Below are 16446 nucleotides of genomic sequence, written 5' to 3'. Positions count from 1 at the left end.
CGAAGTGAAGAATATTGTTCTTAAAGTTAAAGCCACATTTTACCAATACCTATGGAACTAATATGAGTTGCTGAAGTCTTTTTTTGTTGTTTTTGTTTCCCAGAAGGGTATTTTAACCAAATCCAAATATCCAAATTAGTTAATGTTGCCGCAACATTTTGTTCTTTTTGCCTTTCAGGTTCAGGTATTCCAGAAATGAAGACCATTTTAAGAGGTGTGGTCCTCAAAGAGTATTTGAATTTTAGAACATTGGTATCGAAAATAGTAGGTCTTTCCACATCGCTAGGAAGTGGGCTTCCACTTGGGAAGGAGGTGAGATTTATTTTTATCCAAAAGAACTTGGGGAAATTGGAGTGATTTTATTATTATTTGATTTAATTCCTTATTTTGATTTTATTTATATAAATATTGTGTTTTTGCTTTCTGTAACTCAATATGTGCATTGCATTTTAGGGGAAACATCTTTAAAAGAAGATACAAAGATTCCTCTTAATCTTGCATTGGTATGACTAATATTGATTCGGAAAAGATAACATATTGCCAGGCCTCGAAATAAGCCAGAATTTCTGAGGGCCATTTGGACCCTCGATCTTAAATGTTTGAGGGCCCTCACAAATTTTTGTGGGCCCGAATTTGGGCCATTGGTTTTAACCTATGAACCCCACAAAATAGTGAGAAAAATGGTAAATTATTTGTGGGCCATTTGGGCCTGCCGGATGTATTTTTTGCAGGCCCTCACTGATTTTCGGGGGCCCTTGGGCCCTCCTTATTTCGAGGCCTGCATATTGCAATACTATCAATTTTGGTAAGACACCATGTCTTGGCATTATTATGTTTTCAGAATCTTGCTTCCTATACCTCTCCACACAGTTTAAAACGTCAAAAAATAGCATATTGGATGCATTTTGAATCCAATTTTAGCGCCACCTGGATCCCAATCCCCCGTGATTTTTAAAATCACAGATTTTGCCGCCAATTTTAACGTATTGCAAACAGCAACGACCGTATGTGAGACTAGCGAACATAAACGCACTGAATGAGACTATTCATTCATGAACTCGATTTTGTTTATTTTGCTATCAAACCGGGAGAATTTGATTTTCTACGGACGCGAAAGAGATGTTTAATTTCATGAACTAGGCTTGAAAATCAACGTTGTGGTGTACTAAATGCATGTTTCAGCTGCTAAGAAATGAAGAAATTAATGTTGTTTGCCGTTTATCTGTACGAAAGTACAAAAAAACGAGTAAAAACCGGTGCTTAACAACCACGTAAAAGCTGCAGAATTCGCACTCTCATGCCTCGGACATCGAAAATTATCATATTTTCTGACCAAACCAGAGGATTTATACCTGCCAAATGTCACTTTTGTAACTAATTGAAGACTCTGCAAGGTTTGAATGATGTTAGCACAGACACGGTAGGGTTTTAGATAAGCTTATGAAATCGGCAAATATAGTCCACCCAACTGCACTGCACTGGCTCTTGCACACTCAGTTGCACTGCAGGCTTGCACTCTGTATTTTGTAGCTTAAGTTAAGCTTTACTTTATCAGTTTATTGCCTATCAAATATTATTAGGCTAAGTAAAAATAAAACATGTTTCACGTCCGGTTTTCAAAAAAAGGAGGAAGAGGGGCTTTTTATTTTCTATTTTTTATCGCAAAATTGGTGTAAATACCCATACTTGGAGCTGTTTTAGCGTATAATCCGTACATACAATAATGCCTGGAAAAAGGAGGAGGCCCTTTTTATTTGTTGTTCTGAGAGTTATACCCCCTCTAATGATCACAAAACCTTCCTAAAATGTTTCTTGTATCTTAACAAGGCTATAGAAAGCATCCCAACTTCCTAGACATATTTTTTGAAAAGTGATAACTGAATTTCAAAAAATAAAAATTTATTTGAGAAAACCTCAAAAAAGGAAGCGGGAGGGGACGTGAAACATGTTTATTTTTTTATTTGGCCTTATAAACACTTTATTACTTCATATTTTCAACCCTCATAATTCAATTATATCATTTCGCAACTTACGAACGACTCGGAACGAGTACGTAACTTCATGAGACATAGGGATTTTTTCCCATTTTTTTCCCTCTAGTGTTGGTAGGCAATCTCTGGGAAGTGCAGATTAGTAAATAATTTTAGTGAAATGTATTTTACAATACGTTCTAAAGTTACGATGGATTCTGAGACTTACTGAAGCGCCATTTAATCGTCATAAATTTTGGTGAAATGAATCCCGTTGATGTAAATGTTACGGAAACTTGTGGAATTGACCTCCCCCAAAAAAAAAAAAAAAAAAAATCTAAAAAAAAAACAATTACTGAAAAAAAAAATTGAATTTTGTCTTAAAATAAAGATTCTGAAAACATAATAATGATAAAATTGATGGTTTATTTCACCCAATGCAAAATTTATTGGTCTAAGCTATGAGTTTTAAAATATTGGACTCGACTACGCCTCGTCCAATATTTTAAAACTCATAGCTTGACCAATAAATTTGTGCATTGGGTTCAAACCATCCAATTTTATATCAAACTATATCCAGAAAATGGGGATTAATGCAAAATACTATCAGATAAAGCCTATAAAGGTCAATATTGCTTCATGCATCACATGAAGTGTTAACTTGTTAAATATCACCGTTCAATCATGCAGACAAATTATTCAGCTTTAGCAAGTGGTCAACGGGAAGCTTAAAGATCTAAGGAAAAGAAAGATGTACTACATGAGCAAAATGATCCAGTCCAATTTTGAGTGATCATGAATGGGGAATATGTTCCATGCACATTGCATTCTTGATCAATTCAGAATCAACATATATTTACTGTCAAAACAGCAATAAAATATTTTGAACTTTTGATGACTGAAATTGATAGCACACAAACATACTGTAACTCATGAAATGTTCAAAACTTTGCTGCAAATTTTGCGAGTGATATGGAGAAGCTAAATGTTTATGCTCGGAAAAATGACATTCTGTGTAAATGATGGTTGTTTTTGAATATTTCCTACTGCAAAAAATATTGTGCTTTACAGTTGTTTTACTAATTGTAACTTTGCAACAGTATTTTCTAATTGCCAAAGATGGCACTTTCCACTTGCCCAATTTTTTTTTGAGACAGGCTGTATAATTCCTGATACTTCTTATACATTGTAGTAAACCAATAATTTAAATGTTATATTTTTTTTTCAATTTTCCCATAACAGGGTCCATTTGTCCACATTGCCAGTATTGTGTCTACCATGTTGAGTAAAATGATTATCACATTCAAGGGAATATTTGAGGTAAGTATGTATGCATGGTCTGTGTAATAAGCATAACAGGTTGCACTACATTGATGTACATAGCCTGTAAAAAGCATAGTGCCCCTTTAATATTTGTCCATCTAAAACTGCAATAATAGTTCAGGCCATTATATAGTCCCATGTCTTTCCAGGCATTTTTCTGTTGCATCGTCCATGACAGACATCACATTTTTCAGTTGTCTGCAGAGACTTCTGTTTCTCAGCTGTGATTTTTTGTTCAAGTGTTTAGCTTTGTAGACAATGCAGAAATATTTCGCCTCTGCCAAAGATGCCAGTAAGAAATAAGCCGCTATGTCTGTTGCAATGGAAAATACACCCTCAAGATGTTGGACTATATACAGGCCATTATCCTGAAGTAAGGTAAATAAAGGCTGTGATAGATGTATGGGTTAAAAGAGTTTTGGACACTGTCACTCCTTAATAGATTGATGAAAATTGTAGATGATGATGATATATTTTATACATTCGAAATAACAAAACTTTATAAATCATCATTTTGTGGATGGTACAACTCTTTTAAATTCATTTTCAGAATAAAGGTATGTTTCAACACAATAAATCCATATTGGTGTCAACCCATCAGAGAAAATTAGCATGATTTCTGCTAACAAATTTTGTATGATTCTTTAATGCATCGTTTGGTTGCAGAGAAATTCTTATTTTACATCCCCAAATTCATGGAGCACAGTAAGTAGGAGACGGTGGTTTCTTGAAATGCCCAGAAATATGTGTTCTTATAAAGGGATGTTTTATAGATGTTCAAGTGGTAGTACAGTTTTCTAAAAGGCTGCAAATTAGTTACGTATGTGAATTTGTGGTGCAGGTAGAGTAAGAAATATGTGTACATGTTTGCGCAAAACATTATTATTTTGATTTTCATCGTTTATGACATTGTATACATATATTTTGATTATTAGTCTTGAAATACATGCACTACATTAGTGTTATTCTCAGAAATGCATAATTAGTTGAAATGATTTTTAACTAGAGTTGCTTATTTTTGTTCTGGGCAGTGCATGTCATGTAGATACTATATAAATATTCATCATATCAATGTACATACTATAATTTTCATTTTCGAATATTGTTGTTCATGAGTAGCATAATTTGCTGTCCAATGAAGACCTTGTGATTTCAAATGATGGGAAAAGTCTTATTAATCCATATTAATATCATATAAATAAGTTATAAAATGAATGGTAGTCATTGGCGGAATATTGTTCTCCTTTGATTCATTGATATTAATTTTGGTAGAACAAATAAATGAAATTGGTTTTAATGCAGTGAATTCAAAAATCACTTGACTTTCAAGTTAAAACAAGTTTGTTTTAAATTATAAATTAAACAGTAACTTGGATTTCACTCCAATATAGCATATTCATCGCATGGTCAATATAATTTCTACATCTTAAGCATCTGATTTCAATTTAGTAGCTAATAAATGATAGCATTTCATTTCAGCAAGCATGTGCATGTACTTCTATGCATCACCGTAAAGAACAATTAAACATCCTAAATTAGAAAAACAATATTAATTTTGAAGCAGCTGCTTTACATACAAAAGGATGTGAGTGGCAATGTAGGTTTAATAATATGTATTTTTTCAAAATTTAGTTCTTATTTTTACTATGAATTAAATATATGCTTTAAAATTAAGTTTAATGTGATATTATGAAAAAGTAATATGACTTCCAACAAATTAGAATGATTAACAAATACATGTATAGGGCATCATATGGAGCAAATTTACTTTATTTCGATTCCTGTGTGCATACAATACACATCTTGCATGTAGAAGCACATCATAGGCCTAGTTCTAGGATCTGAAAAAAGAAATATAAAGTATTTTGCTGGGCTTGTCATTTGTAAAGTGATGGGGGCTTCAATCTGTAGCTGTCGCTGTACCAGTGTGCCACACTGCATGGTTAAATTCTCTTGGTAGCTTAGATATATCCATTAAAGGAGCCAATTGCTAACTTCAACCAATTATGGAATAGTACACTCAAAGAAAAACTAATACTGTAAATATGTTGAGAGTGTAAGTATAACAAAAGCAATATGATAAAGCTATAATATAACTGGTCTAATAGTAATACATAGATATAAATATCAACAGAATAAATGGGCTATTCCATTTAAAATACACATTCCCCCTGTGGAAGATTTTGGAAATATCTTCCACAGGGGGAGTATGAATTTCAAATGGAATTAACACATTAGCAGCTCCATTTGAAACTCATCCTCCCTTTGTCTAAGATTCAGGTTGAACCTTTCTCAGAGGGTGTACGAAATTCAAATGGAGCTGCCTAATGTGCTCATTCCATTTGAAATTCATACTCCCTCTGTGGGACATGTTTCCAAAATTTTCCACAGGGGTAGTGTGGATTTCAAATGGAATGGCCCAATTTCCTTTTCACCTTCCACATTTGTTGAAGTTGCAAAAACAGGGATAAACACAATTCAATTCAACATTGTCGCTTCATGTTTAGACATCCCAATTTACTATATTTGTGTAAAGTGTCAATATAATAATAATATAATAATTTATTCTTATATAGCGCATTACATCAAAGACCACAAGGCGCTTTACAATTAAAACATGTGTACATAAAAACAAAATACCCATTGAATTATAAATATACATCATTAAGAAATAAGAAACAAAGGAAATAGGCACACGATGAACATTGCACAAAAGGGATTGCACGGAAAAAAAATGCATGGAAAATGAGCAGAGAAACAACTAAGTGAAATGTTCAAAGTGACGGCATAAGCAATAAAGCAAAATAAGTTTAACCAAATAACAATTTTGTATAAACAACGGCAATATACTGCAAACAAATATCAGAGATGAAATATTGTTCCAGGTTCTGCAAACTGTACATACGCTAATAGTAGGGATGATGATAGAGCTGTATGCTAGCTTGTGTAGAGTAATGTGGAATGCACATCATTGCATTGCATCATGTAGAAGTAATAGAGCATATGAGCACATAAAGCATAAGACTGTTTTCTCCTATGTGAACTAGTAACTGGTGTCCCTATATTGCACTATGTTATTCCTGTTCTCTTTTATGGCCAGGATAAACGTATGTATTATAGTAAAGGACAGGTGAGTACATGTTAGGGTTTGGTTTGTGTGTATTTCTTTATACCCTACCAGTGTGATGAATGCATGCAAAAAGAGGTGCCAAGTATACATAGTTTGGTAGATGGTGTGTATATGTTATTGTTACCCCATTTTGGTACATGAATTGGAAATTGGGGGGTAATAACCGGAAAGGAAATATTCTGGTTACTTGTTATTTAGCTAAACAGGATGTTAATTGTTAAATTTTCTTTAGGAAACTAGTCCAGTAAAATTCTACTTGCATGCAGAGATTTTAACAGAGCTAAAAGTTGTCTTTTTATGAACACTAGGCCTATTGTTGCATGGACATGAACTGCCAAAAAAGTGTCTCAACCCACAAAAGGGCAGACAATTAAAACATCATTGATGACACTGAGACAAAGGTCATCATGAGCAGAGACGAGGTCAATACAACTAAAGTTGCAGTGGTAATCAAGGAAATCATTAGCTGACAACCTTGTGTACCAACTACATACCATATATATGTACTTATATTATTACTTCTCCGTCCAAAGAAACAACTGTCAGTTGTACTAGAAAATATTTGCATATCAAGTAGAATTTTTACAGACTAGTTTGACATTTGACCTTCACAGCCCTAACATCTTCATGTTGAGCAATTGTTACACAGCCGTGACGTTAGTCACGGCTGTGTCTTTTTTCTTACAGGTTCTTCTTTCTTTCTTCTTTCTTCTTTCTTTCTGTCAACCATTACATTTGCTCTAGCACTCACATGCTTACATCGATTTTGACCTAACTTGGTCACAATGATCATTGACCGTGCCCCTACATGTCACATGAAACTTGTGGGGTCAAAGGTCATGCAGGGGTCACAGGGGTCAAAAACGTGATTTCAACTAAAAATGCATCTTCTCCCACAACTTACGTTGGACAGTGACCCCGCTTGCACACATGCATTGTTATTACCCAGTGTCTATGTGGTGTACACAGATTTGGGGTCAAAGGTCATTACGGGGTCATTTCCGGTATAAAACGAAAAACCTTCAAAATTTTTTATTAACTAAGTAAAACATAGCACAGTAACGGTATGTTCACATATGATCTGCAGTCACCCAATGTATATGTGGTATTTTTTTTTTATTTGGGGTCAAAGCTCATTAAGAGGTTACTTCCGGTATAAAACGAAATACCTTTAAAATGCATCTTCTTCCACAGATTACGCCACAGTGACGCCACTTGCACACATGCATTGTTATTACCCAGTGTCTATGGGGTGTACACAGATTTGAGGTCAAAGGTCATTAAGGGGTCACTTCCGGTATAAAACGAAAAACCTTCAAAAAATTTTATTTGCTAAGAAAAACATAGGACAGTGACGGTATGTTCACACATGAATTGTTGTTACCCAATTCGTATGTGGTATTTTTTTTTGTTTGGGGTCAAATGTCATTAAGGGGTCACTTCCGGTCTGAGACGAAAACCTTCAAAATGCCCCTTCTGCCACAAGTAACATAGCAAAGTGGAGCCACGTGCACCCATGCATTGACATTAGCCAATGTCTATTGGCGTTTTCATATATTTTGGGGTCAAAGGTCATTTAAGGGGCCACAACACGGCTGTGTTCGTGGTCTTAGACCACAGCTAAGTCTAGTTACACAGCCGTGACGTTAGTCACGGCTGTGTCTTTTTCTTACAGGATCTTCTTCTTCTTCTGTCAACCATTACATTTGCTCTAGCACTCACATGCTTACATCGATTTTGACCTAACTTGGTCACAATGATCATTGACCATGCCCCTACATGTCATATGAAAATCGCGGGGTCAAAGGTCACGCAGGGGACACAAACGTGATTTCAACTAAAAATGCATCTTCTCCTACAACTTACGTGGACAGCGACCCCACTTGCACACATACATTGTTATTACCCAGTGTCTATGTGGTGTACACAGATTTGTGGTCAAAGGTCATTAAGGGGTCACTTCCGGTATAAAACGAAAAACCTTCAAAATTTTTTATTAGCTAAGTAAAACATAGCACAGTAACGGTATGTTCACATATGATCTGCAGTCACCCAATGTATATGTGGTATTTTTTTTATTTGGGGTCAAAGCTCATTAAGGGGTCACTTCCGGTATAAAACGAAATACCTTTAAAATGCATCTTCTTCCACAGATTCTGTAGGACAGTGACGCCACTTGCACACATGCATTGTTATTACCCAGTGTCTATGGGGTGTACACAGATTTGGGGTCAAAGGTCATTAAGGGGTCACTTCCGTATAAAACGAAATAACTTCAAAAATGTTATTAGCTGAGAAAAACATAGGAGAGTGATGGTGTGCTCACACATGAATTGTGTTTACCCAATGTATATATGGTATTTTTTTATTTGGGGTCAAAGGTCATTAAGGGGTCATTTCCGGTATAAAACGAAATACCTTTAAAATGCATCTTCTCCCACAAATTACGTGGGACAGTGATGCCACTTGCACACATGCCTTGTTATTCCCCAGTGTCTATGGGGTGTACACAGATTTGAGGTCAAAGGTCATTAAGGGGTCACTTCCGGTATAAAACGAAATAACTTCAAAACAATTTATCAGCCAAGAAAAATATAGCACAGATACGGTACATTCACACATGAATTGATGTTACTCAGTGTATACGTGGTATTTTTTTTATTTGCGGTGAAAGGTTATTAAGGGGTCATTTCCGGTCTGAGACAAAAACACTTCAAAATGCCCCTTCTGCCACAAATAACATGGCAAAGTGATGCCACGTGCACACATACATTGACATTAGCCAATGTCTATGGGGTTTTCATATATTTTGGGGTCAAAGGTCATTAAGGGGCCACAACACGGCTGTGTTCGTGGTCTTAGACCACAGCTAAGTCTAGTTCCTTTTGTGATATCATAAAATATTCTTAATCTGAAGATAGTGTTTTGGTGCTAAGTAATGTAGGTAAAGTTGGTGGTCTGTCTTCAGCTTGTTAGGTGGTTTTAGACTGCTACATTAGTAGGAAATGTCTTCCAAAGTTTTGCTTGTGAAAAGAATGATTATTCTTAGTTTGATCAACCCATGAAAAAAGATTTTAAACCTATTTTGGTTGTTGTATTTTGGACAGTTGTTAGTTTTGTTGGAGATCTTTGACAAGTTTGAGATAGTGAGTATACTATCATTAATAAACTGCATATACCGGTAATATAAGGTTGGTGTATATTGTCTTGCCCCTTGTACACACGGTGGTTTGTTTTAAGTGAGGAGAAGTATGGTACACGGAGTTTGGTTATTAAGGTGTTGTGGTAAGTTCTGGTACTAATACAAACAGATCAATGAAGGTCCAACTTCCAAGTTCTTGGTTTGAAATTGGATAAGATATACATGTATGTTAACCATGGGAATAATAGGTCCACTTGATATGTCTGTAACATCACTGGTTTGTAGGGATATGTGTGTACATCCATTTCAGTCAGTTTGACAGTAGTATTCAAGAGTATTTATCATTGGGTCGTGCAGAAGGTTCATTTACAATGTAATGGGCCATACTTGGAAACCATGGGGAACTCAACCAAATTCCAATATTCCACCAAGCTGGACAGGTTTTTAATGTTCACATCAGCTTCTGGTAATAATGGTTTGGCATCATAGCTTTAGAAGTTCTTAATAGTTCAGCTGAGCAGGGACAGACTGCTAGTCTAAGGTTCTCTATTCTCAGAAAAAGGTTCGCTAGTCCAAAAAATGTTTCACTTCTCCGAAAAATAAAAGGGGTTCCCTAGTCTGAAAATTATGGTCAGGGTAAGGGTTTAGTAAATTAGTACTAGTAGGGTTAGGTTTAGGGGTATGGTACTATGGAATCTTCGGACTAGTGACCATTAGGACAAGCGAATGATAGAACCTGCTGACCTTAGAACTATATTGTGTCTTGTGTCAAGTTCAAAGTAATCCCATATTGGATGTCACAGTGGCAGTTTTGAATCACAAGTGATAACAAAATCCCTCTGGGCGTATATACACACTCGTGGAAGTGTGATGTGTCTGAACGCTGGCGATGTAAACACATTGACAGCATGACAGCACTCTCAACTTGAGACAAGACACATATAGTGGACCTTAGACTAGTGGATGTAGACCAGCTGAGCTCGTTATGCATCTTCTATGGATGTAGCATGTAGCTGCAGCGATATGTGCCAATCAAGTAGTAATGAAGGGGTAAGACTTGGCATCTCTCAAGCTTGTCTTGTTCAGTGTTTGTTGGTGTGTGTGTGTGTAGTTGGTTAAATATCTTCCAGCTTGCACAAAACAAAAACCAGCAACCTTGATAAAATAAGACTTTTGTAACTCTTAACAGGTACAGTGCTAAAGAATGTCATTTTAGCATGTGCTAGGTAAAAATGGAAATTGAAGGATGACTCAGCTTTCCTCTTTTTATTTGATGATAAAGTTGCTGGTGTTGTTATCCTGTAGTATTATCCCGTGGTATTATACCCATTTACAATATGAATGTTACTTGTGCACAACATTAACTTTAAGGGTGTACAAACCAGCTGAATTTGTCTTCACCCGAAGGCGAATCTCAAAATTAATAAATGGAAGCAAGAAATAAGTTTTTATGGACTAAAGAACTTTTTCATTCTGTTACCTTTCATGGTGATATGCAGCACTAGTACTAGTTTTCTCTGGGCCACGATTCTTAAAAACAACATTGCCAGTGTGCATAGATATATGCGTCATCAGCAGGGTACGCATTTGATTTGGTGCAATTGGCCATGAGATGCTGATATTTCATTATATAACCGATTTGATAGTTGAATTTGCCAGCGAAGTGCTTAAACATAATTCCTTGGTAACTGGATCACGCTCCTTTTAGGAATGATGGGGTACATCCGGTAGACTGTGTTGTGATCATTTTGATCATGGTTCGGAACTCATAATGTGTGATCCAGTTCACACGGTAAATGGCTTACCCATAACATTGCGATTACAATAGCAAATTAATTGCTGATGCAACTTTCACATTTGCACTTGAATTTTATGCTATGTGCTGAAGAATTGTGCCCTGGTTGCTAGTGTTCATTTTACTGTCTATGTATGATGTACGCCATTAAAGTGTTATCTTTGCCTTTGAATTTGACTATTGCAATGACAATACAAGTAGGTTTTTTCCTTATTGTGTTACAGAAATTTTACACACTTAACTTGTAAAACTGTTTTGATTTGAGTTTGAATGAGTGCCTTTTTCTCATTTTACTAAATTTTATTTGTAATCATTATTTGATTTCAGTTTATTGTAAAGTAGTACTTCTTTGATTGCATTTTGACAATGAAACCTATATGTCCATCCTAATCAGTACCCAGGGTGGTATACAAGTCTTTGCCAGGTATGGGGGGGAGACACTTAAATTTTGTTTTCTCATTGTTTTTGTAACCCAATGTCACATGAACACAGTGCTGTTGAAGAAGCACCAATAGTGAAACATGTGATTTAAAGCAATATTGTAACATTTGCTGTAAAAATCAAGGCTTTAGGTGCTGTATATTTTGACAAAATAGACTTTTTTAGTAAAACGATGGGACATGTGACGTCATTTAGTTCATAATATGTTCAAAATATTACTGAATTACAGTACACGATCGATGGAGTAAAATGCATTGCAAGATAGGCGCTTGAATTAAATATCGATTTTCTTTGTTTTACCTCATTAGTTCTGCTGAAAATACAGAATCAATATCTGGCAGTGGAAACTATCATTTCTTGTAAAAATAATACAAATCTATTTTTTATGGAAATGTTACAATATTACTTAAAGGAGCTGTAATATTTAAAAATTGTATAGGCGGTGGGAGCTTTCTTTACAAAATGTAGTAGGGCAAGGGTACTATTTAGGATGACTGCAGTGTTTGTTGTTCACATATTTATTATAGCATACATTAGTAGGTATTGTTTGCAGTTGAAGCACAAACCTTGATTAGTTGATTTTCATTTCACAGGGTTTCAAAAGATACATAGATTTACGATTGTATGATAAAATGTACCAAGATTGTTTATTTACACATGTGTGTTACTAGTATAGTGGTGGGATTGTACACAAACCATGCATATACAATTGTAGCATTGTCTTAGCTGTCAGCCTGGCTGGCAGCTTGCGCAATACGGAAACTAGTATGTAGTCAGTAATGTCAAAGGTAAAAGTATATCAAGTTTCTCACAAGGATTTTAAACATGCTCATCTGTCATGCCACAGTTCTTTAACCCCAATATGGTGTACACTCACAGAATGAACTTTGAATGTATCTGGTGTAAAAACTCATAGTCCACAATTTGGAGTTGAGCTATCATTGTTCAATTGAGGTTAATGACCTGTACGATGTGCTGTTTGAAGTGAGATCACAACATCTATACTGCCTTGCATAATTATTAATGTTGGGCTCTGATAAAAGGGTGTCTGACCTTTATGTAAAAGGTTTGCCATGTCAAATACAAAATAAGGTTTTGTATATATCAAATATGAAATAAGGTGGGCTAGGGTTAAGGTTAGAGTCAACATAGTGAACCTTATTTCATATGGCATATAGTGAACCTTATTTTTGACATGGCAAACCTTTGACATACTGAACCTTATTCTCGACATAAAGAAATTTAAACATAGCAAATTATAGCATATGTGATAAAACTTGGGTGGGGAGCATGTTCATGTCTCCTGAACCATAAGCCATAAAGGAATAAATATTATCAATCCGTAACACACAACCTGTTCCTGGATACAAATGTTATTATTTCTTCATCCCATGAAAAGAGACATCCTATCTCATCAGTTCTCCTCTGGATCTCCCTTTATGGATGGCATTACCTGTTAACATAAGTAGAGTGTCCACTTCTGTTATCCAGCAATAAATTCAAAATAGATAGGGTAGGGGTGAGTAGACATATGCTATGATATCCCAGGTGTACATTCAGTATGCCCTCTGTTGGTGTTGGTTAACACCAGGCAAAATAATACAACAGTGTAATCGCAGACCACATGAAATCTTTTTAAAACAGACTTCCAAAACCCTTTGTTGTATTGATTTGGTGTTATTATGTAACACCTGTAAGCATGTTTCATACAAATTTTGGTATTATTTGCTTTGAAACCAAAGTTAAAGCAAAAAACACAATTTTCTCCATGTAGTCTACAGGGGATTTTGCCCTGCAGTTTTAATCTCGTACCAACAGATGGTGTACCAAATTATATGAACATGTGTTATACTCATCTATGCATTACTGGAAGAAGGCTGTGTATGACAAAATTGGAAGCTACATATATCATTAATTCCTGGTGCATGTACACTTCATAAATGTGAAACATATTTGAAATGGCAATTTAAAGTTGAACACTCCAAGTATTTGCTGGAAACGTGGTCAAACCTTTCCTAAGATGAAATTTTATATGTTAGCCGGCGAGCCATTTCCTATGTGTATTGTAAGCAAATGGGGAATTAAGTTGTTTTTCCTTGCAAGAATTGAGTTTGAAAGTTTGATAGTTTATTTTCCTTGTTACTTTTATAACCTTACATATTCAGTTGTTGGTGCATGTACATGTATCCCTAAAAATGCATGCAAGCAGCTATATGCTATCAGCTCTTACATAAAATCTGTTGCCCAAATAAATGTTCCCCAGCAATCAGTTTCCCACAACATTCCTTAGAGAGGGGAAAAAGACAGGGAAATGGGGGAAGAAAAGACCCCTCTTTTCTATTCAAATTAATCTTTACCAAAGGTACAGAATTGAGTGTCACGCCAGGGAGTTACAACTCTCCAAACTGGCATTGATTTGCCATTTACAATGTAAGTCAAAGTTGGAGGAAATTTTCAATTTGAATTGAATCCTAATGGACTGGAATATACTGTAAAAGTGGACATTTTCACGGTACATTAATTTTGTGCGCTTTTCGCGCGCAACACAGCTACCGCGAAAATAAAAACATGCGAATATGTTCTTTTAATGTACAGTCCAACCTCTTTTATCCGACCATGGTGGGACCAAGCATTGTCCGGATAAGTGAAAAATCCGGATAAGTGAATTACATGTAATTCTGCATTGACTGTCCCAAGTACTGAAATTGTGACAACAAAAGATTGTTTCAACATGGGGTAATAGCACTAATAGATGGCATTTGAGTGATTTATGCAACATAGATATGCCATTCTCGGCATTCAGAGCATGGAATTAAGGTGTCAAATTATCAAAAACATGTTTTCCAATGAAGATTTCAAAGCCGGATAACAGAGAGATCCGGATAAAAGAGGTCCAGATAAGAGAGGTTGGACTGTATAGGTCTATGTAAGAAAACTCAAAATCACAAAATTAAAAACAAGCAATGTAGTTCAAAATCGGCAAAGCGCAAAAAATTTCACATGAAAATTAGCACTTTTACAGTATTATGATTTTGACATTTATAACTGGTTCAACAGCAGCAACAATTCAGTAAGTACATGTATAATGTGCTCTAGCTGACTTGTCCCTGCATTTGATCAAATACTTTTGACAGCTATACATAGCAGGTGTATATTTTTGTAGATTTACACTGTTAAAAAAGAATGTATTTTGATTTAGCCCTGTGCCTTGTCAAGATGCACATACAGCATACTTCATCATTGTGTTAATCATGGTATTATGTGGTTGCCCCAACAGAATGAATCCAGAAACAGCGAGATGCTTGCTGCTGCATGTGCTATTGGTGTAGCGTGTAACTTTGCAGCGCCTATTGGTGGCGTTCTATTCAGCATAGAGGTAACCTCAACATATTTTGCTGTGCGGAACTATTGGCGAGGCTTCTTTGGCTCAGTTTGCGGAGCGTTTGTCTTCCGATTATTAGCTGTATGGAATAAAGAAGAAGGTAGGTTAAGGTCATCCATTTATTGTGTTGCCTGAACAAAGAATGTTCATGGTGACACCAGTACACATTATGTCTGTAGGGGTTAATGGGTGTATGTATTTGAGTCTGTTAAAGTTGCAGTAAAGGTTTTTTAAATTGCTCCCATTTAAAGTGTAGGGCCCCTTATCAATATAATTTTGATGCAAGTATCTATGGATAGTAAGTTATTACTATTATGTAAGCTATGTTTTGGGTCAAAGGTCATTTGGAGTTGTTTTCCAAACCTGTTCAAAATGCTCCTTTGTCTAGAGAATTTGATGGATTTTGATGGAAATTTTAGGTTTGTTATATTTCCCCTCTAACTGAATAGTACTTGTGTATTATTGTCTTAGTAACACAATAATTATTATTACGATGTTTCTTGTTTGTTGCAGAAACCATTACGGCTCTGTTCAAAACCAACTTTCGTATTGACTTCCCATTTGATGTACAAGAATTGGTTGCATTTTCATTTATTGGGTAAGTCCATATTGAAATTCACAGAGCTGGAGTTTTCTGTTCAAAACTAAAATGTCATTATTAGTATTAAGTTCATCAGGGAGTAGATAGAATGTATAAATCTTTAAGGTTAGTAACTATTTAAAATTCTTGCGATTTGGTCATTCATAGCATCATTAAGTAATGGTAGTGAGCTTTGGCAAAAAATTGCATTGATCATTTCATAGCGAGTGTGTAGAAGAATTCAAATATCAGAGATATACTTTTGTAGGTCCTGAGGTTCTTGAGTTATGTTGTAAAGAGGGGTGAAACAACATCACCTTTGTAAAACATACACAACTCATTAACAACAATAAATCAAACAAGTTTTCAAAGTTCGGTATATGATATGTAGACAGAACTTTTGCAAAACATCAAGGTTTTATTTATTCAATAATATATTGATTTAGACAATAAAAAAGAATTTTTTGGCTGCCCTGACCAACAATACTTAGTCAACCCTTAAGGAACAAAGAAGATTCTGCAATAGCCATGCTATGAGAAATCATCCATATTGGAATGCCAACATGATAGGGTCTAAAACGGTATACTCAAGCATTTATTGCTAATCAGTATCGTAAAGCATGTGTGTTTCAAAGGTATCAAGTATTGTGTGTTATCGCAGACTTTAAATCAAATTTTGTTGG

The 16446-nt window shown here is 35.4% G+C and overlaps 1 protein-coding gene across 4 annotated transcripts in view; it reads left to right on the top strand.

The window, feature by feature from the left end:
• LOC140157326 (chloride channel protein 2-like) overlaps positions 1-16446 on the top strand; it is a 65789-nt gene that overhangs the window by 26651 nt on the left and 22692 nt on the right. For 2 of the 4 annotated variants that reach the window (XM_072180473.1, XM_072180469.1), the window contains exons 5-9: positions 179-312; positions 3213-3290; positions 3960-3998; positions 15079-15283; positions 15697-15781. In XM_072180473.1, coding sequence (XP_072036574.1) covers positions 179-312; positions 3213-3290; positions 3960-3998; positions 15079-15283; positions 15697-15781 — 541 coding nt within the window. Of the gene's footprint in view, positions 1-178; positions 313-3212; positions 3291-3959; positions 3999-6393; positions 6424-15078; positions 15284-15696; positions 15782-16446 lie in introns of all 4 variants that reach the window. The other 2 variants (XM_072180470.1, XM_072180472.1) reach the window with 2 other exon arrangements.

Source organism: Amphiura filiformis, chromosome 7, assembly GCF_039555335.1.
Source record: "Amphiura filiformis chromosome 7, Afil_fr2py, whole genome shotgun sequence".
Taxonomy (NCBI): Eukaryota; Metazoa; Echinodermata; class Ophiuroidea; order Amphilepidida; family Amphiuridae; genus Amphiura; species Amphiura filiformis.
This window is presented reverse-complemented; position numbering and strand designations above follow the sequence as displayed.